At 45.8% G+C, this 20,666-nt stretch overlaps 1 protein-coding gene across 4 annotated transcripts; it reads left to right on the top strand.

Moving 5' to 3' along the window:
• Positions 1-832: 832 nt before the first annotated feature.
• LOC106607338 (integrator complex subunit 1) lies at positions 833-19,107 on the top strand. Of its 4 annotated transcripts, none has more exons than XM_045720542.1 (48): positions 833-902; positions 1,329-1,410; positions 1,509-1,793; positions 1,900-2,096; positions 2,186-2,323; positions 2,422-2,587; positions 2,865-2,970; positions 3,106-3,292; positions 3,503-3,648; positions 3,956-4,097; positions 6,065-6,241; positions 6,408-6,516; positions 6,585-6,705; positions 6,845-6,922; positions 7,110-7,291; positions 7,420-7,516; positions 7,617-7,708; positions 7,813-7,873; positions 7,982-8,179; positions 8,402-8,531; positions 8,616-8,795; positions 8,965-9,114; positions 9,207-9,386; positions 9,530-9,634; positions 9,858-10,025; positions 10,222-10,333; positions 10,437-10,595; positions 10,726-10,872; positions 11,057-11,155; positions 11,583-11,704; positions 12,000-12,257; positions 12,466-12,625; positions 12,797-12,928; positions 13,475-13,655; positions 13,927-14,056; positions 14,159-14,274; positions 14,399-14,486; positions 14,626-14,897; positions 16,149-16,278; positions 16,391-16,524; positions 16,720-16,912; positions 17,205-17,332; positions 17,474-17,580; positions 17,777-17,890; positions 17,985-18,055; positions 18,176-18,267; positions 18,490-18,599; positions 18,745-19,107. In XM_045720542.1, the coding sequence occupies exons 2-48, from the start codon at positions 1,353-1,355 to the stop codon at positions 18,858-18,860; spliced, it is 6,624 nt and encodes a 2,207-aa protein (XP_045576498.1). In that variant the 5' UTR covers positions 833-902; positions 1,329-1,352; the 3' UTR covers positions 18,861-19,107. The 4 variants fall into 4 exon arrangements, with proteins under 4 accessions (XP_045576498.1, XP_045576497.1, XP_045576499.1 ...); XM_045720543.1 differs by having other exon boundaries at positions 872-1,072; XM_045720541.1 differs by having other exon boundaries at positions 864-1,410.
• Positions 19,108-20,666: the final 1,559 nt, after the last annotated feature.

Below are 20,666 nucleotides of genomic sequence, written 5' to 3'. Positions count from 1 at the left end.
TGAAAAACACTTTATGTAACACACTGTCAGGTTACAGGGCTATGGAAACATGTGGTGAAGCAGTTTCAGTTTGTCTTAGTAGTCTGTTATGAAAGACTGGTATTCAGCAATATTGTCTCTGAATAAGATGTAGGCTAGTTTGTTGCTATTAGAGAAAGTGTCAAACATGTCTGATGTAATAGCATGGAGAATACTGTAACAGTGTCGAAAGTAGGATAGATGGCTCATCTTATGTTTTGGGAATAGTACGGCGGCTATGTTATGCACTGTAATGATGTCATCAGATAAATGGAATGTGTATCATCAAAGGAGAGCACAGTTGACATGCTGTTTTCATAAGCAGTAACTGTAACCAAATACAAGAACTAAAGCATTTTCACTAACAAGGCTAGATTACAAGCACATGTTTTTTTTTTTCAATGTGTGCTTTACAGTGTGTGTTTTGTGGTGTGCCTTTCTGGGTGACAGTACTGTTTTCTTATGTCTGGCACAAGCAGTAATGTATGTTTCCATGCCTGACATCATTGTTAGGATTATTGGAAACCTTATTCCTTTTCCAAAGCTTTTAGGCAAATAGTGCCACCCATAACAACACCCACTGCCATATATTATTACACTTGGCCTATGCCTACTTGTGAAACCGGAGAAATTACATTATAGGATAAATACAATTACAATGGGAACATTAGTCATACATTATTTGAATGAAAAATATTTAAATACATTTTTATTAATAACAAAATGCATATGTTTCTATACTTAATAACCTATAGCCTAATCTTCATTTAGTTTGTGATCTGCACAGCACGAGCACATTTTTTATGTTCTTTAACGCTCACCCTTTCACGGGCGGGACTTCCGTTCGAGACGCGGGAACTTCCGTTCAGGAAAACAATATGGAAGTGAGAACGAATCTGTTTCTTTTTGATATTCAATAGTTTTCAATTGCAACAGTCAGTCATACGTTCCATGCATATTGGAAACGAACTAACACTTAGTTGTTAATCTAACTAGCTTTTTGCCGATGTAATTGCTTGTAGCTAGCTACTAGCTAGATCACATACCGGTAAACGTAGGTAGCCGCTTTCTATAATGCTTCACAATAACATTAGATAGATAGCTAGTAGCTACTACTTAGCCCTGTCAGTTTGACAAATGCCAAAGGTTTTAAGCACTTTTCGAGGATAAATCCGTTATCTTGATGTGAAAATGCTTTACAAATAGGCAGCCTCGATGTTGAGATAGGAATTATTTACCGACCAGTTTCCAGGTAGCTATGCTAACTAGCTATCTGTGTGTCTGATGTTGAAATCACTGCACCCACACAGTACATGATCTGGCAGTGAGTGTACATGATGAATCGTCCCAAGCCTACAACGATTAGGCGGCCTAGTGCTGCGAAACCCTCCGGTATGTACAGTATCTAGCTATGTGTACCCACTTTACCTAACTTTTGTCAAACATACAATACTATTACAAGTCTTTCTCTTCAAAATGTTTGCATATAGGTCACCCTCCTCCTGGAGATTTCATAGCACTGGGGTCAAAGAGTGGCGGAGAGTCCAAAGCACCTGCAGTTCTCCTTAAGCCAGCGTCCACCTTACCCGCTGACCGTAAACGAGAGACTTCCTCGTCACTTCCATCCTCCTCTGGCCTGTCCGGCCTCGTGAAGCGCCCCAAGATCTCCTCTACCCCTCCTGTCAGCGCCCTAGGACGACTGGCTGATGTGGCAGCAGTGGACAAAAGGGCTATATCGCCTTCGATCAAGGAGCCCTCAGTGGTGCCCATAGAAGGTAGGAAACAGTATCAATTCAAATGTTGTTTTTTTCAGAGGAATAGGTAGTGGTGAATCCTGATGCTGTGACTGTGCATATTACTAACACAATGGTTCTCATGCAGTCCCCCCAGCAGTGCTCCTGGATGAGATTGAGAATGCAGAGCAGGATGGAAATGATGATCGCATTGAAGGGGTGCTCTGTGGAGCTGTCAAACAGCTGAAGATGAACCGGGCCAAACCTGACATAACACTATACCTCAGCCTCATGTTCCTGGCCAAGATTAAGCCCAATCTCTTTGCCACTGAAGGCATTATTGAGGTGAGATTTGAAACGCAACATTTTACAATCAGTTCCATACAATTGTTATACAGATTGGTTCATTACTTTTTCTATCTGTACGTGGACAGGCCTTGTGCAGTCTCCTTCGCCGGGATGCCTCCATCAACTTCAAAGCAAAGGGCAACAGTCTGGTGTCTGTGCTAGCCTGCAACCTGCTGATGGCAGCCTATGAGGAGGATGAGAACTGGCCAGAGATCTTTGTCAAAGTGAGAACCACTCATCATTCCTGTTGGATTTCTGTTTTTATTCTAGCTGCATTGTTACCACTCTTGTGCGCTCTTTAACACGTTCATCTTCTTTTCAGGTGTACATTGAGGACTCTTTGGGGGAGCGAATTTGGGTAGACAGTTCCCATTGTAAGAATTTTGTGGACAATATCCAGACTGCCTTCAGTACCAAAATGCCCCCAAAGAGTATGCTGCTGCAGTTGCAGACTGACACTGGCCGCTCCGGTGGAGATATCAGTGCAGGTATAGTACTGTATGTATGTACCTACCGGTTTGTTCAGGTGTGAATCCAGGGACATTGGATTTGACTCTTAATCATTACTACGTCATTTAACATTTGGCGGTAGCCTAGCGGTTAAGAGCGTTGGGACAGTAACCGGAAGGTTGCTGGTTCGAATCCCCAAGCCGACTAGGTGAAACATCTGTCTGTGCCCTTGAGCAAGGCACTTAACCTTAATTGCTCTTCTGAGTCGCTCTGGTTATGAGCGTCTGCTAAATGACTAAAATGTCAACTTTCCAGGGAGCAGTCCTCACCCCTCCACCCCAGATGAGGATGACAGCCAGACTCAATTGCTGATTGCTGAGGAGAAACTTAGCCCTGAAGATGATGGACAAGTTATGCCAAGGTATTTAGGCATAGGTTACTACGTATACAGTAGCAGTAATATATCGATTGCCTGTCTGTATTGTCTGTCTGCTTCTACTTAGACCGATCAGTTTATTGGACAGTTTGTGTTCATTCACTCTTCATCTCATCGTAGGTACGAGGAGCTGTCTGAGAGTGTGGAGGACTATGTTCTAGATGTCCTGAAGGACCAGTTGAACCGCAGGCAGCCCATGGACAATGTGTCCCGTAACCTGCTCCGTCTGCTCACTGCCACCTGTGGCTACAAGGAGGTGCGGCTTATGGCTGTGCAGAGGCTAGAGATGTGGCTGCAGAATCCAAAGGTGAGAGGAGGAGTAACACTCGGCTACACACATCACCTTCACTAGTTAACAGGAATCATCATTTCATTGGCAATCGTGGTCTAAAGTGAACATTAGAGCCATCTCCTTCCAGCCTCAAATCCAGAATGTAAATGCATCTGTTTGCATGAAATGAAATCTGATAGTGAACTAGTGTTCCGTTATGTATAATGAAGCCTTTTGTCTCTGCAGCTGACCCGTCCAGCTCAGGACCTTCTCATGTCTCTCTGTATGAACTGCAACTCCCATGGAGCGGATGACATGGAGGTGATCTCCAACCTCATCAAGATCCGTCTGAAACCTAAAGTCATCCTCAATCACTACATGCTCTGTGTCAGGTCTGCAGGTCCTCTCTTATGGCCATATGATTGTTTAGTTTGGATAGTCCCCTACACATGCTTTATAGATGTTCAACTAAGTACCCAGGGGCCTCAACCACAAACCCTTACCCAAACCCTAGCTTCATGTCCTCATCCTGGTTCAAACCAAACCTCAACCCGAACAAGTTGTTGCATATCAACATAGTTGATGTGTTCAATGTTGTTAGTTTGAACATCCTATAGGGGACCATTTATATTTCAAAAGCCTTGGTGCAGAACGCTTTATTCATACACTTAACTATGCTGTCTGGCCTTTGTTAACCAGGGAGCTACTGAATGCACACAAAGACAACCTGGGAACTATGGTGAAGCTGGTGATCTTCAACGAGCTGTCCAATGCCAGGAACCCCAACAACATGCAAGTCCTTCACACACTGCTCCAGCACAGCCCAGAGCAGGCCCCTAAGGTGAGGGAGTATTCCATGCTGACAAGACAGCTGGGGAAAATAACAAAATGTGTTACTGTGGGGAAAGTAAATATATGTGGCTCACAGTGCTCGAAATTAAGGCTTGTCCGGGGAAAATAATAAAAATATATAAAAAATGAATGTCGGACAACCAGAATATAGATTTTAATTTTCCGAATGGACAAGTAAAAAAAATCACAATATCAAACAATTGACATTCTGAGTAAATTGCCTATATTCCTATTTGCTAAAGCCTATTTCAATCAATATGTAATATTTACACAAAGCAAGAGAACACTGTAGACAGTGCTAACGCCTCGATCACACCAACAGTGTCATTGTGCAAAATGGTACGCTGCAGCATCTGGATATGTGTGCAACAAAAGTTAAACATTCACCTTGTGGTACCATTTCTGTCAAGCCGTCTACGCATACAATTTGTTGCATACGTTCGATGAATCCAACATATGCACCACACAGAACACACCGCAACTGCCTCTACAACTCAATGCTGCAAAGGCAAACGCAGCGGTCCATTGGAAAGGAATGTACTCCTGCTGTACTTAAACGCAATGATGCTGTCGGTGTGATCGAGTTGTAAGAGTCTGACTAAAGCAGCACAAAATATCCAGTCAGAATATATATATTCTTCTTTCTCTCTCGAATGTCGGATGATCTGGGCCAATAGCCAGTCTATTTATATAGAGGACACTCCGGTGTCTTATTGTTATAGAAGCCCACATTTTTCATTTCATATTAATGACTTGGCCTATTAAGCCACTCTCAGTTTAATGCATGCTAGATTTCTCCTGCCGTGCTATTTCATCATCTCAAAGTTTAAGTTGCTTTTAAATAACTCCAAAACAGGGGAGGCCTAAGGTAATAATGAGAGAGATAGAAACAATAGCAAGATATAAAGATCAAATGAGACATTTGAACAAATCTTAGTTGAGCAAAGAATTATAAGACAGAAATGCTGCATGCATGTGAGGTTGGAAACTAACTTGAAAATATCATAAAGCATTAAGTCCGATTAAAGTTATGAAGACTGTTTTCCAAACTATTCTAATAAACTATTTATATGTCCTAAAGTTGCAGATTTTAAATGGGAATAATAATGAAAGTCAGAGTCTTTGCTATTCTCAAACACAGATTTATTTTAGGCCACGGGGTGAAATTGAGCAAACAATCCCAAGATGATGAGTCAAAAGAGAACTTATACTACAGCTGATGAAAGCTTCTGAAAGAAATGATGCAGTGTGTGCAACCTACCTACAATGCATATAGTAGCCTAATAAGAGAGGAAGATGAGGGAATATATGCGAATCAGTTTGTAATTATCCAGTTCTGAGGTAAGCAGAGTTGCTCTGGAGCCCATGAGGATCACATGACCCCACATGACGCAACAAGAGCACAGCCAGCATGGCTCGTTGACTGTGTGTCACTCGCTCCATCTGCCTGCTCACAGACACACAGATGACCAGCTAGGCCTAGGCTACTACACATTTCTTTCGTGCCACAGCTCCACCTGAATGGAATAGGCTATTCGAAAAAGATTTGTCTCCCTAAATGTCTTTTGTCTATGTCACGATTTTGCTCGTCCTTCATGTAGCATGCGATCCAAATGCTTAGCAGTCTTCAAACCAGTATTAACCGTGCGACACACAGCTGTACCTGTCCTCTAATACAGAACTAGTAAAGGCCCACTACACTACATTCTGATTTTTCACAGTGACTTCAGTTTTCGGACAATTAAAACATTTAATGTCAAGCCCGGGTTCCGGGTTCCCGGGTTCCGAAATGGACCAGGATAAGCTTTATTGGCTTTGGATTGAAGTGCACGTTTTTTTTTTTCTCGGATTGATCGCACTTTTACTTTATTTTTAATAACTGAAACACAAGAAGGAGATGTTGTTTGGAAACCGCTTGTCTTAAAGCTGTTCTCTCCCTTCTGGTCCTCTCCTTAGTTCCTGGCCATGGTATTCCAGGACCTGCTGACCAATAAGGATGATTACCTGCGTGCCTCTCGAGCCTTGCTGAGAGAGATCATCAAACAGACCAAGCACGAGATCAACTTCCAGTCCTTCTGCCTGGGTCTGATGCAGGAAAGGAAGGAGGCCACCTACGTCGACATGGAGTTCAAAGTGAGCTCATGATCTTTATATTACTCCCACCTTGCCTCGGTCTCCTGTACCATTAAATAACTCACCCCCTACATAGTTATATGCCCTTCTGTGCCTCTTCACCGATGAATAACTTCTATGTGTTCTCTGTGGATCTGAGCTCATGCTCTCTGTCTGTTTTCCACAGGAACGCTTTGTGATCCAGGTGACAGACCTGCTCACATGCTCCATGATGCTGGGCATCACAGCTCAGGTCAAGGAGGCTGGCGTTGCATGGGACAAAGGAGAGAAGAAGAGTAAGTTCGTGTAGTTCTCTGGTTGTCGTCGATGTGGGCATTTTGAACATCCCTTTTGTCTGTTTCAGATCTGGATGGTCTGAGATCCTTTCAGAATAATATCGCTGCCATTCAGAGGGATGCTGTGTGGTGGCTTCACACTGTTGTTCCCACTATTGCCAAAGTGCCCTCCAAGGACTATATACACTGGTATGTGTTTGGGAGTTTTCGTGCCACTTTGGTTGTTCAAAAGGATAAACATAGGAGGAGCTAATAAACCTCCTACAGTAGTTTCTTAAGATTATTTTCATTACATGGGAAGAAGAATTTACTTGTTACTTTTCCACAGTCTTCACAAGGTGCTTTTCACAGAGCAACCGGAGACCTACTACAAGTGGGATAACTGGCCCCCTGAGAGCGACAGAAAGTGAGCATCTCTTCCCAACCTTTGTTTTAGATTTGTTTTGTCCCTGCTGTCTGTCCCTGCTGTCTGTCCCTGCTGTCTGTCCCTGCTGTCTGTCCCTGCTGTCTGTCCCTGCTGTCTGTCCCTGCTGTCTGTCCCTGCTGTCTCTCCCTGCTCCGTTGGCATCACTTATTTGTTTTGCCTCCGCCAGTTTCTTCCTGCGGCTGTGCTCTGAAGTGCCTCTGCTGGAGGACACTCTGATGCGTATCCTGGTCATCGGACTGTCCCGTGACCTGCCCCTGGGCCCGGCCGACGCCATGGAGCTGGCGGACCACCTGGTGAAGAGGGCAGCCGGGGTCCAGTCCGATGGTACAACAACTGCAACAGCAATGGGTAAGTGGAGTTGACTTACTTACAGTAGTTAACATTTTCATGAAAAGAGATGATGTTTAGGGAACTTTGTTTATTTGGCTTTACACGGAGAGGGATATTTACCTTGTTTCCTGGTTTTGCTTTTGTAGATCTGGATGTGTTGAGAGTGGAGCGGATCCAGCTGATTGACGCAGTGCTGAACCTGTGCACCTACCACCACCCAGAGAACATCCAGCTGCCTGCGGGGTACGCTGCTCTCTTTTACTGTAGTTAATCAACTTGCCAGCCAGCTTTGAGTCGATGTTCATGTTGTTTTCTGTAAATAACACGTTTGATATTTTTCAAGCTATACTCCTCCGAACCTGGCGATAGCCACACTCTACTGGAAAGCGTGGCTCCTGCTACTTGTGGTGGCCGCTTTCAATCCACAGCAAATAGGTATGAGTCTCAATCACGTTTCCCTACAAATCACCAGAGTATATATTAGAACCTTAGCCACAGGTTTTACCTTTTGTTACAATCAACCATTTATTTCTCTCCAGGCTTGGCTGCCTGGGACGGCTATCCCACACTGAAAATGCTCATGGAGATGGTTATGACAAAGTAAGTCACAAGTATGAAACGTTTATCAGTTTAAACCCAACACATACCAGACTAACTACTCAACGAACCTTATCTTTCTCCTCCCCCTTTCCCGTTCCTGCTTGGCAGTAACTACTCCTACCCTCCATGCACGGTGGCCGATGAGGAGACCAAGACCGAGATGATCAACAGGGAGCTGCAGGTGTCCCAGAGAGAGAAGCAGGAGATCCTGGCCTTCGAGAGCCACCTGGCGGCTGCCTCCACCAAGCAGACCATCACAGAGAGCAACAGCCTGCTGCTGTCCCAGCTCACCAGTCTGGACCCACAGTAAGACTCCTGCTTCATACCTGCACCTTGTAGACTACTTTTAGGGACTGTTCCTAGATGCAGATTAAGTCTAGTCCTAAACTAAAAGAAGCATACTAAATGGAGAATCTCCATTGAATGGTCTTTTTAAGGCCACGGCTAGGCTTAATCTGAGTCTGGGAAACCGACCCATTTTCATTCATTTGATAATAAGTGGTAATCTTACTTGTTTCTCTTTTCTAGGGGCCCCCCTCGCAAACCCCCACCCGCAGTCCAGGAGCAGGTGAAGAGCCTTAACCAGTCCCTTCGCCTGGGTCACCTCCTCTGTCGCTCTCGCAACCCTGACTTCCTGCTCAACATCATCCAGAGACAGGTAAACAAGAGCACATCCTCTCTCGCCAATAGAAAGTATTCTCTCTGGAAGGAACTTTACAACTGTGTTCTATGTTTTCCCCAGGCCTCCTCTCAGTCAATGCCCTGGCTGGCTGACCTGGTGCAGTCCAGTGAGGGGTCCTTGGATGTGCTGCCCGTGCAGTGCCTGTGTGAATTCCTGCTTCACGATGCTGCAGATGACAACTTGCCCATCGAGGATGATGAGGAAGGAGAGAGCAAAGAGCAGAGAGCCAAGAAAAGACAAGTATGCTGCCGTTTCTCAACAGCTATCATATTTTTGTTTGTTTTGAATGGCTTTTGTGGCTAGAGAAATCACTGACCCCAGCATCTCAAAGGATACGCTTGTTACGTTTTATTTCATCCACACAAACCAACAAATGCCATTTTTTCTGTTGTCGCTCTCGCTACACCAGAGGCAACAAAAGCAGAGGCAACTCCTTGGACGGCTGCAGGATCTGCTGTTGGGTCCTAAAGCTGACGAACAGACCACGTGTGAGGTGTTGGACTACTTCCTGCGCCGCCTCAGCTCTTCTCAAGTGGCATCAAGAGTCCTGGCTATGAAGGTGCATTATAAGAGACAGGACACGCACTAATATGAGTGTTTCATTGATTTACTGAGGAGATGTATTCATCTACTTTGGCTGCTGCTGTTCAGGGTCTGTCTCTGGTGCTGACTGAGGGGGGTCTGAAGGATGGAGAGGAGAGGGACCAGCCCATGGAGGAGGACTCCAGAGATGCTGAGCTCCTGCCAGGGTACCAGTGGCTCCTGCAGGACCTCCCCAAGCTGCCCCTGTTCGACAGCGTCCGGGGCATGACCTCCACCGCTCTGCAGCAGGTCAGTGGGGATCTGGTCTAGATCGTTCGTACCAATGTGAGCCGTATTTGGCCTCATTGTCAGGTTGTAGATGACACCGAGTTTTTTGTTGTTGCTGAAGGGATGTGGTAAGAATGTGTGTTGTGTTTGTGTTTCTTCCCCAGGCCATCCACATGGAGACAGACCCACAGACCATCAGCGCCTACCTCATCTACCTGTCCCAGCATGCACCAGTGGAGGAGCAGGCGTCTCACAATGACCTCGCTCTGGTAGCCCTGACACCTCTTATCCTCAGTCATACCTCCTATTATTTACCTGGGCTGTGTGTTCAGTCGAGCACCCCGTAGCAAAACGTTTTGCACGGAGAACTAAAGTCTGTGTTCTTATTGAACAAGTTCAGGGAGTTTCAAAACGTTTTCTTCCCCACTGAACACGACCCTGTATTGCCTTCATAGTTAGATACTGAGGTGGGTTTGATTTGTGATCCTCTAGGATGTGGCCCGTCTGATTGTCGAGCGCTCCACCATCATGAACAGCCTGTTCTCCAAGTACTCCTGCCGGCCCGAGTCAGACGCTGTGCTCTCAGCCCTCATCTCCATCTTCTCCAGCTACATCAGGAGGATGAGGAAGACCAAAGAGGGAGAGGACCTCTACAGCTGGGTGAGGATTGGATCATTACGGGGAGGGGGTGGGGGTGTAACCTTAAGTTTTCTACATCTAAATGAAAGATGGTTTCAGACTGATCGTTTCATATTGGTAGACCCTTATCGATCATTTCAACTAGAGGTGCTTGCTGTTAATACAGTTGTCACTGAAATTACATTACTCCTTTAACCCTTTCTATTGAACTCTATAGTCAGAATCTCAGGACCAGGTGTTTCTGCGTTGGACCACAGGGGAGACGGCCACCATGCACATTCTGGTGGTCCATGCCATGGTCATTCTCCTGACGCTCGGGCCACCCAAAGGTATGCATCTCTGAATACCACACTTGTTACAAACATGGCCTGTCTACTGTACCTCAGTGTCTGTTTTCAGTGTATAATATGATTCACGTGTGTCTGTTTTCAGAGGAGAGTGACTTCTTCAACCTCCTGGACATCTGGTTCCCCGACAAGAAACCCCTCCCCACCGCCTTCCTGGTGGACACCTCCGAGGAGGCCCTGCTGCTTCCTGATTGGTTGAAGCTGAGGATGATCCGGTCAGAGGTCGCACGATTGGTGGATGCAGGTACGAGTCCAAACACATTTTAAATACACGCAGGTAGAAGTGTACATGGTGTAGGCCTAACGGAGTAAAATACGACCGTATATAAAAAATATCATTCTGGTATTTATGACGCAATGTCTGTCCTCTGCAGCGCTGCAGGATCTGGAGCCCCAGCAGCTGCTGCTGTTTGTCCAGTCGTTTGGCATCCCCGTGTCCAGTATGAGTAAACTGCTGCAGTACCTGGACCAGGCCGTGTCCCACGACTCACAGACACTGGAACAGAACATCATGGACAAGAGTGCGAGAGCTTGACCACAAACTATCCTACTACACTATATCTATTCCACGTGAATAATGTTTGCCTCAGTCATGTAGCTAGTGCTCATATAATTTATTCCTGAAGATTTTATGTCTAAGTCTGACTATTTAGTGCTGACGGTATATTGTCTATTCCTGATGTTTCTGTATGTCCTGTGCTACAGACTACATGGCTCATCTGGTGGAGGTGCAGCATGAACGAGGCGCCACAGGGGGGCACACTTTCCACAGGTTGCTCAGCTCCTCTCTTCCTCCTCGCAGAGGTCAGTCAGGGAAAGGGGGACACCTAGTCAGGGGTACAAATGAATGGATTCAACTGAAATGTGTCTTCCGCATTTAACCCAATCCGAGAGGTGCGGGCGGGCTGCCTTAATCGACATCCACGTCTTCAGCGCCCAGGGAACAGTGGGTTAACTGCCTTGCTCAGGGGAAGAACGATAGATTTGTACTTTGTCAGCTCGGGATTCGATCCAGCAACCTTTCGGTTACTGGCCCAACGCTCCTACCCGCAAGGCTACCTGCCACCCCATACAGTCTCTTACTACTACTACTACTACGTGATTATATTTGTTTATGCCTCTCTGGGTTACATTTCTTATAAAAGTTTTGGAACAGCCCAGTAAAAACAGTTTTGGTATTTTGGGTCCATACCTGTCAATAACCCGAAGACTATGATGTTTAACCTTACAGATAGTACTGAGGTGAACAGAGCCAAAGTTACCGTGGAAACTCCTAGTGGCTCCTTGAAGATGAGAGCCAATCAGATCCCAGTGATTGGGCCTGAGGATGACCTCACCGGCATGTTGCTTCAGGTAGGAATGTATCTCTGCCTGGAGATGGATGACACATTAATACCTGTCTGAAGTCATTTTTGAAGTTTATGGAGAAAATCATTTTTCCAAAAAGTTTTCTCTCCGATTTAATCAACCATTTTCTTGAAGTTTGTCTGATAAAACAGACACCGAGGCTTTTTTTAATCATACCTCCACAAGTAGCCTACAGTGAAGTGATTGATTATCCTAGCTGACAGAGTTGTTTGGTTAGTACTGTAGTCAGATCTACCACCTGTTTTCAGAGTGCTGACTGAGGGTCTAATACTTTTGGCAGATGTTCCCTCTGAAGGTGGACCTCCGCAGGCCCAGCCCCCCTCCCCGGCCCCTCTCCCTGGCCCTGCAGCAGGCTCTGGCTCAAGAGCTGGTGCGTGCCAGACACGGGGGGCACCCCCAGCAGGGTGGGGTGGCAGTGCGTCTCCTACAGGCCCTGGCTGCCCTGCTCAGCTCTGCCCACGCCGGGGCCCTCGTCATGGCCATGAACCGCAGCCACGCCCTGTCCTGCCCCATGCTGCGCCAGCTGCACCTCTACCAGGTAGGATTGATTTACTTTGCTGTCCTTCTAAACAGTGTAACAGTGCTGCATCTCTGTCTCTCTCTGTAGCCTATATATGTGTGTTTCATCAGTCACCACTACGACAGAATGTCTGTCTTTACACCAAACAGATGTGATTGTATTGGGTTGTATTTTTAACATGTGTTTTTTCTCCTTCTCTCGGTCTTCTTCCGTCTCTTCTACTCAGCGGCTGGTGTCGCAGGACGTGGCCTTCTCCTCTCTCTTCTTCAAGGCTGTCATGGAGATGATGACATGGTTGGAGAACCCGGCCGTGGAGGCGGGGCCGCTGCGGGCCCTGCTCAAGTCCTTTGCTGGACAGTATTCCCAGAAGCACCAGCTCACTGATGGTGCGTGCTCCTTATCATGTCCTTGGCTGCGTACAAAATGATACCCAATTACACATATATATATATATATATATATGATACAGACGCACACATACTTGGGCCTAGTCACAGATAGTCAAGTAATCCACTGTTAACGGTGTGACGATAACTGACTATGCCTATCCTCTGCAGTTCGTACAGGCTTCCTCCACCTGGCTGAGGCCCTGGCTTATCGGAGGGACTCCGAGGTGGCCGTGAGGGCCATAATCGCCACACTGAAGGCAGGGGAGAGATGTAACGCAGAGCCGGAACTGATAGGCAAAGGTATGGTACTTTAGTGCGTCGTTCACTCTCCCTCTCAGGCTGGAACATCAACTATCCTCACTATTTCTGCCCCAGTTTTGATGTGGTGGCTGACGTTACGCAATTTCCCCAGATCTGTTTGTTTCATTGTTTCTCTGTTTTTCCTTTTGTTAACCTGTTCCTTTATGAGTTTATAAGCTCTTCTCTGAAACCAAACCAGACCAGCCGCTTCCAGTTTGTTTATGTCCAATATGGGCTCAGGTCTCCATCAAGCCCAGATGAAGGATTTTTATTTTATTTTTTACTTTAAACTGGTTGCGGCCAAGCTGGTGATTGAGGTTACGCAGAAATGCGATAATGGTAGTTGGTAGTTCATAGTTTTGGTGGTTTTTGGCTTGCCTCTACCATGTTTTATTTTTCCTCTGAATCACAAGATTTTTCCTGAGCTCAGCATCATGGCCAGGTTTGTTTTTGGTTTTTAACTTCTGAATTTTCCGCCGTAGCTGAGGGAACGGCACAACCATCACATGACAGCTCGTAACACTCAGTACTGTTTGTTGTTTCCAGTGTTACAGGGGCTAGTGGAGGGGAAGTCTCCGTATTTGGAGGAACTGCTGGCCTTGCTAATGACTATTGGAACAGAGACGGGGACCGGCTCTACCACCGCAGGCCCTGTTGCCATGGTGATGGCGCTGCTTCTCCAGGAGACTGAAGAGCAAGCCGTGAAAATGGAGGTGGATACAAACAAGTAAGCGTGTAAATTCTATCACGCCTAAATTCATTCAAGACATGTATTTTTGCCCTTACTCAAACAACAACATACAAATCTGGTTAACTGTGGCATTGATCTCATAGAGAACATTTTGTTTATCTCTTTATGACTTTGTGTTTTGTAATGCCTTAGAAATATTACTATTGTATGTTTAATAATCAGCACTTTGTTTGACTGAGGGATTGTATAGATTCATCGTTCATGTAGCCCGACCTTGAGCCTGTCAATCTATTCACTTCCCTTTCAGCAGCAGCTCTGAGGTGACAAAGACCTGGTCCAGCTCAGGGCTGCTTGTTGATTGGCTGGGACTTCTTGACCCTGAGGTCACATCTGTGTGTCCAGACCTTCAGCGGAAGCTGCTCTTTGCTCTCAACAAGGTAATCTCAGCAAATATTTGTGTGTGTGTGTGTGTGTGTGTGTGTGTGTGTGTGTGTGTGTGTGTGTTACTCCACCACCTTACTTCATGTGGTTTATTCCAGGGTAAAGGAACTCCCTCCTACAGACCATACCTTCTGGCATTGCTGACCCATCAGTCCAACTGGACAACTCTGCATCAGTGCATCAGTGCTCTTCTCAGCAAGCAGCAAGACCAGCGGTCAGTCAGTATATCAATCCCAAATCATTACCTTCAGCAGTAGTAGTCACACGGACAGTGTTTTCCAAATAGTGAAAGTTGTATTGTAATATTCTGTAATGGTGTTGTGTATGCTGTTCTCCAGACTGGACCCATCTTCTGCTCTGGACTTCCTGTGGGCCTGCAGTCACATCCCTCGTATCTGGCAGGGCCGGGACCAGAAGACCCCACAGGTAGCACAGTACACCGGTCTAGCCCTCAAATGAGGACTTCAATTAATCCAGTCACATAACACAAAGCAGAGAACCTTGTTCCCCCTTAGCCTGACTGCTTTCAACACTTCTCTCTTGTGCTCTTGCTCCCTCTCTCCAGAAACAGACAGATACATTTGTCCTGCGGTTGAACCCGGAGGAGCTTATCAGTCTGGTGGACCTCATCATGTCAGAGTCTGAGCTCAACAGCCGTGGCGACTCCTCGCCCCCTGCCAACGCCCCCGGCAACGCCAAGAGCACCCTGGACCACACCTCCTGCTCCCTCATCCAGTCACGGCTGCCCCTGCTCCACAGCTGTTGCCATGGCGACCTGGAGAGAGTGAAGAAAGTCTCGGAATACCTCATCAACTGTACAAAGAAATGGGAAGACGGGTATGGGTGGAGTGTTGGCTCTCGGACTGACATACTTAGTCAGGCTTGTACAATGGGAATTTTATACTATTTACAGGGTGATCTGTTGCTATGTGATCCACTTTAGACAGAGACGCCCTCTCTCTGTGTCTCTCTGTGTCTCTCTGTGTCTCTCTGTGTCTCTCTGTGTCTCTCTGTCTGTCTCTGTCTGTCTCTCTCTGTGTCTCTGTCTCTCTCTCTGTCTCTGGCTCTCAACTGTCTCTGTCTCTTTCTTTCTTTCCCCCCCCACCCCATCTGTTCCTTCAGCAGCAGACATGACACTCCACAATATTTTGGTCCCATAAGGTTCAATAAAGTGCCCACAGTTCATTTAGTTAGACATATTTTTCACCCTCCCTAATTAGCCCCAGTATTGAACTTGGTCTTTGGCCTCTTTAAACCGAGCTGATAAACTTGGGGCCATATCACTAGATTACCCCCGGACGGAACAGTTGAAATTCACAGACTGAGTGTTCTGTCAGACACAACGCTGTGTGGACCAGGGAAAAGGCGATAATTAGGTCTATTGGTGTGAAATGAAAAGGAGCAGAAGTCGTGTGTTCTGTGATCTCTTTAAAGGCTCAGTGTATTATAATAAAGCCAAGAGGATTAGGGCTGCTGCTCTACACGTGCTGCCTGTGTTGTGGATTCCTGCTCCGACTTAGCTGCCTGTCAGAGATCAGGGTGCAACTTCTCTTTGCAGAAGCCAAACCTTCTTTCATGAGTCTGCCTCTGGTTATTAAACCAATTGTAATGGGGAAACTCTGGCCAAGGTCAAGCAGAAAAATTATCTATCCAATTACAATATTTTTAAGCACAGCTAAGCTGTCTTGTTCAAATAGTTGCCACTGAAAACATGGGTTGCTTAAAACCCGTCTTACAAAGCAGACTGTGTTTGTCCTTGTGTGGGATAAACATTCCCTGTGTGATAGGCATTCTCCTCACAGCCTCTTCTTTTAAGGCTCATCGCTAGATTAGCTGGTGTTTATCCCAATTACATGATGGTTGTTGAAGAGACATTGGAATCTGACTCTTGGTCAAGGTTGTTGCTGTTTATGGAAAACACCGCCAGTGATGACCAGTGAACACAGATCCTGTTGATTCGTAGACGGTCTGACGTGTAACTTTGCCTCCATCAGACGAGAGCATTGTAGTAGGAGACCATTGTGACTGTCTGCTGTGTGGAAACTGTTGTCGGATGTTTGCTAGCTGACTCCATTGTGTGTTCCTTAGTGTGATGAGTAAGCGGTGCCAGAACCTCCTGCTCCAGCTCTACCTGCACTTCCCAGAGGTCATCCAGCACGTGACCTTACCTGACGCCACCCTGAGCAGCGAGGGGGCCGCCGACGGCACCACATGCAAGGTAGACCTGACCTTCAGCTGGCTCAGTCGCTTAACTGTTTCTCAAAGCCGTTGGCTGGCACAGAAGCCATCGTGGAGGTCTTAAGGACTGATGTGTGATCCCTCCCTCTCAGCACGACGTCCTGGTTCACCGTCTGGTCACGTTGCTAGGCGATACGGGAGACACAAAGTCGGCTGAGAACCGGATGTCAGACGCTAACCTGGCCTGCAGGAAGCTGGCTGTGTCCCACCCTGTCCTCCTCCTCAGGTGAACTCCATGTTCATTAGAAACTTAGTGTTGGACATATGAATTCAATGCACCTCTTATGGTAGATTGTAGCGCCATAGCTACCTTCACTGACGTGATTTATAATCACCCTGTGAATGTTTTTGTTCTCACCTTTGCTGTAGTAAGGTGGAACGTCTGGGGAATGATCACAGCTTACCTTTCTAAACTTTCCAGACACTTGCCGATGATCGGAGCGCTTCTCCACGGACGCGTCCACCTCAACTTCCAGGAGTTCCGGAGCCAGAACCACCTGACGTTCTTCAGCAACGTGCTGGCCATCCTGGAGCTGCTGCAGCCGTTGGTGTTCCACAGTGAACACCAGAGGGCGCTGCAGGACTGCCTGCTCTCCTTCATGAAGATCCTGCAGGTGAGGGAATGAACACGGAACGCAGTCACAGATCAGCCTCAGGGTTTTCCAGTTGGTTTGGTGACATTTGCTTGTGTTTTTCTTTTTAGTGTTTGAGGTATTTGACTTCTCATAGGTGGGGAAAGAATAGATTGTTGCCACTGTTACAGCTGTGGTTGGCTGGATATCTTGACTAGATCTAATGTTTTTTCACAGAACAGTAGTAGTTCCACAAGGTCAGCTGCTTTGTGCATTAAAATAAATATCTTATTGATGATGGAGTTATTAATGTTGTGGTCCATATTCCCTGCAGAACCTCAGGAGACCTCGTATGCATCCGTTGGCCGTCTTCAGTAAATATGTGCAGTTCATTCAGAAGTACATTACCCACGATGCAGCAACAGCCATTCCCTATCTACAGAAGCATTCCGATATCCTACAGTAAGTCATTGAGCTGAGTTTAAAAAAAAATGATTATTGAGACGTTAGGATTGGCAAGACCGTTGCATTAATGTCAGTTGTTATTTCACATTGTGTGGAGCAGCGAAGGAGTGACTTGTTTTTCTCTGTTTGTCCCACTAGGGGCCTCTCATCAGAGCACCCTGACCTGCTGCTCAAGTCCCTACTGGCTGGCCTCACCCTGCCTGTGAAGACTGGCTCCTCTGACAGCTCTGCTGAGGACAGAGATGGTAAGCTTATCCGCTCGTGAAAACTTTGCCTTGAATGAAAAAACATAAGTGAATCAGAACACATCAACAATTTGGCAAAAAAAAAAAAAAAAGAGAATATATTAATTACACATTTTGACTGCGTACAGATACATACAAATCAACCATCTCGCTAATTGTGGTGTTTTTGACATGTCTCTGGGTTTCCTCCGATCAGATGAGTCGTCCTCTGGTTCCCTGCCCCTGGTCAGTATCTCAGCCTCCGTTCCACTGACTGCAGCTGACATGACCAAGTACCTGAAGAAGATCTCCAGGGGAGAAGCCATCGAAGGTCATTAACGTTTAATACGCTCTCAGGTCAGTTTAACACGTAACTTCAGGGATTTTGCTGAACTTTACCAACATTTTGCTCCCCTCTGTTTCAGATGTACTGGAAGTTCTGACCGAGGTGGAGGACAAGTCCAAGAGGAATCCTGAGATCATCCAGTACTTCACTGTAAGTTTGCCTTCTAATAACAGACCTTTATTATGGACAAATAATCCCCCAACACACTCTGCTTTGCACCACTCTGTACAGTATAAGTAAACAGGTTTTCATTGCCTTCCCTGCCCACAGAATGACCTGCGGAGACTGATGAGTTCTACTGAGGACTTGTGTCGTAACATGGCCTTCAGCCTGGCCCTGCGCTGCATCCAGAACAGCCCGTGGTAAGATCAGAATGCTGACAGGATTTCTCTGCTTATTTTTATAGGGATCTAGTTGCGCTCTAGTTGTCTGGCTGGATATTAATTTATTGATGCGTTGTCTAGGAATGTGTGGCTGCAAATGTTGCTGTAGTGGTACCTGTGAGGTGTTAACTTTAAGGAAACATTATTTTACATGAAAGACGTGTCCTAAGTAAGATGTGTGTTTTTTCGGTACTGCTGCAGTACTGCAGCAGACTTCCTGCCCACCTTCATGTACTGTATGGGCAGCGGGAACTTTGATGTGGTGCAGACAGCGCTTAGGAACCTGCCAGAATACGTGCTGCTCTGTCAAGGTATGATTGTCCCATCTTCTCAGCACTACACAGCTTCTGTGCTTGGTCTTTATTATGGAGCTAAACTCGCAAGTTGGAAAGTAAACTGTTCTGTGTTTTCAAGATGTACAAGGATTCATGCTCAAAGCAAACATTTTCTCCACAGAGCATGCAGACATCTTACTCCACAAGGCCTTCTTGGTGGGGATCTATGGGCAGATTGACACCAGCTCTATGATCTCTGAGTCCATGAAGGTCCTGCACATGGAGGCAACAACATGAGGACCCGGAGGTACAAGTCCTTCTCCTCTGACGGGAGGCAGTGTCACCATAACGTTTTTGTACTGTAGATTTAGACTCAAGTCATACACAACTGCTCTGTGCGTTTTATCCATTTGGTCATTTCATCAGGATTTATGGATTGATACGAACTGATTATTTGATTCGAAGGTAATATCAAAGTGTTCAAAAGATGGTGATAATGATTATTGTAAAAAACAAAATAGAAATAAAAATGTCACTCATGCTTGTTTTGCAGTGGTAGTGCTTCTGTTATTTTTGAAATAATGAATACTGTCTATCTCTCAAAAAAAAAGAGGAAAACGTTTGGATTTTTGTCTCAAATATAATAGGATTAACATCACATAAAACCAGGGTGCCATATGTCGTCATTTCTGTTGCTTCTAACCTCAGAGTTCATACTATAATGGTGTCTGTGCTGCATATTTAAACATTTTCAAAGAGAAGTCAGTTACCAGCTGAAATTGTGTAGCATAATCTTTGGAATTTCAGCAGAACTAATTATTGCTTTTGGGCATCAACATTTCACCACCTCAAACAAGAGAAACGGAGCAACAGTTAATGGAGCAAGACCCTGGTGCCTTCATATTTCATTCTATGCGTTCTCTGAGACAGATCATGTTTGAAATGGCTGTCATAGTTATGCACTCTTTTCACTGGGGTGTAGAAGACAAATTAAAGGCATGCGATGGAAACCAATTTGCCATGAAAGTGTGAGTTGTTTTGCCCAGTGCCACTGACTTCCTCAGAAACCCTCTCGATGGAGTCAAAGATGTAGACGAAACAACATGCAGGCATGCAGGTAACCCAGCTAAGTGTTCCTTCCTCACCCATTTATGGGAAATTAACCAAGGCAGTAATTGTTCAATCACACAGACCAAAGCGCTGTTTTGAAGGCTGCATGTGGGCAGGCTGTTTTGGCCAGCACTGAAATGTACTTTGCTGGTGTTGGATTACATGGTGGGACATGGGGAGGAAGCAGTTGGTTAGTGAAGGTGGAACATGCCCACACTGGTGGGTCAGGGGACGCTGTTGTCCGTTGGGACTGACAGTCACTCTACATACGGCACACATGGGGCTGATGAAAGCAGCCTCCTTCAATGAGGTCCACACATGTCCAATGATCTGCTCCCCGCTACCCTTTTAACATGTCATAATCGATGGTAAGCTAGGGGTGGAAATGTCTTCAAATGTTCAAGTGATTCTGCCACCATTATGGTTTTCACCGTTATACGTGCTGCTGTGCATAATCAATTGGATACAAATTGGAATGAAAAAGACTCTTGGATGGGTTGACTAATTGTCCAAATATGTTTCTTATTGCCTGTAGTGCAAACAATTGTGCTACAATTTGTTCACAAAAAAGCCTCTTGTATTATTTAGTTTGTATTTGAAAACATGTTACCTCACGTTTGTTTTGAGTGTATTTTTATCTATACTTTTCCAATTTTGTTAGAGTTAAAAAGCAATAGATTTCTATGTAGTGCAATTATTCTACTTGTCTGTGTTCTCCCCACTGCTTGTTTTTTGGTTAATGAGTTAACTGCACCTGTAAGGTGTTCTATAGTACACACTGAGTCTGGAGTTGAAAGTGTTTGTGGTTATCCATCAGCTAGCAACAGATGCCGTAGCTGCCTGGGCTCTTGGTGAGGCGCCAGCATCCCATTGGCTTGGTGGCAGTGAGGCGGAACAGAGATGAGTGACAGCCAGTGAGGAGGAGGAGATGGAAAGAGAGGGCTGTCATTAAGTAGCCTGATGGGCCACTGACATGCTAATAACCTCTGCCTT

The sequence above is a fragment of the Salmo salar genome, chromosome ssa06 (genome assembly GCF_905237065.1).
Source record: "Salmo salar chromosome ssa06, Ssal_v3.1, whole genome shotgun sequence".
Lineage (NCBI taxonomy): Eukaryota > Metazoa > Chordata > Actinopteri > Salmoniformes > Salmonidae > Salmo > Salmo salar.
Note: the sequence above shows the minus strand (reverse complement) of the source record. Positions and strands in the feature narration are given on the sequence as shown.

Excerpts from the sequence above, each read along its gene's own strand:
- LOC106607338 (XM_045720542.1), top strand. The coding sequence starts at position 1,353 with ATGATGAATCGTCCCAAGCCTACAACGATTAGGCGGCCTAGTGCTGCG. Across the intron at positions 8,180-8,401 it reads CTCACCAGTCTGGACCCACA|GGGCCCCCCTCGCAAACCCC; the intron begins GTAAGACTCCTG and ends TCTCTTTTCTAG. Across the intron at positions 18,056-18,175 it reads AGATCATCCAGTACTTCACT|AATGACCTGCGGAGACTGAT; the intron begins GTAAGTTTGCCT and ends CCCTGCCCACAG.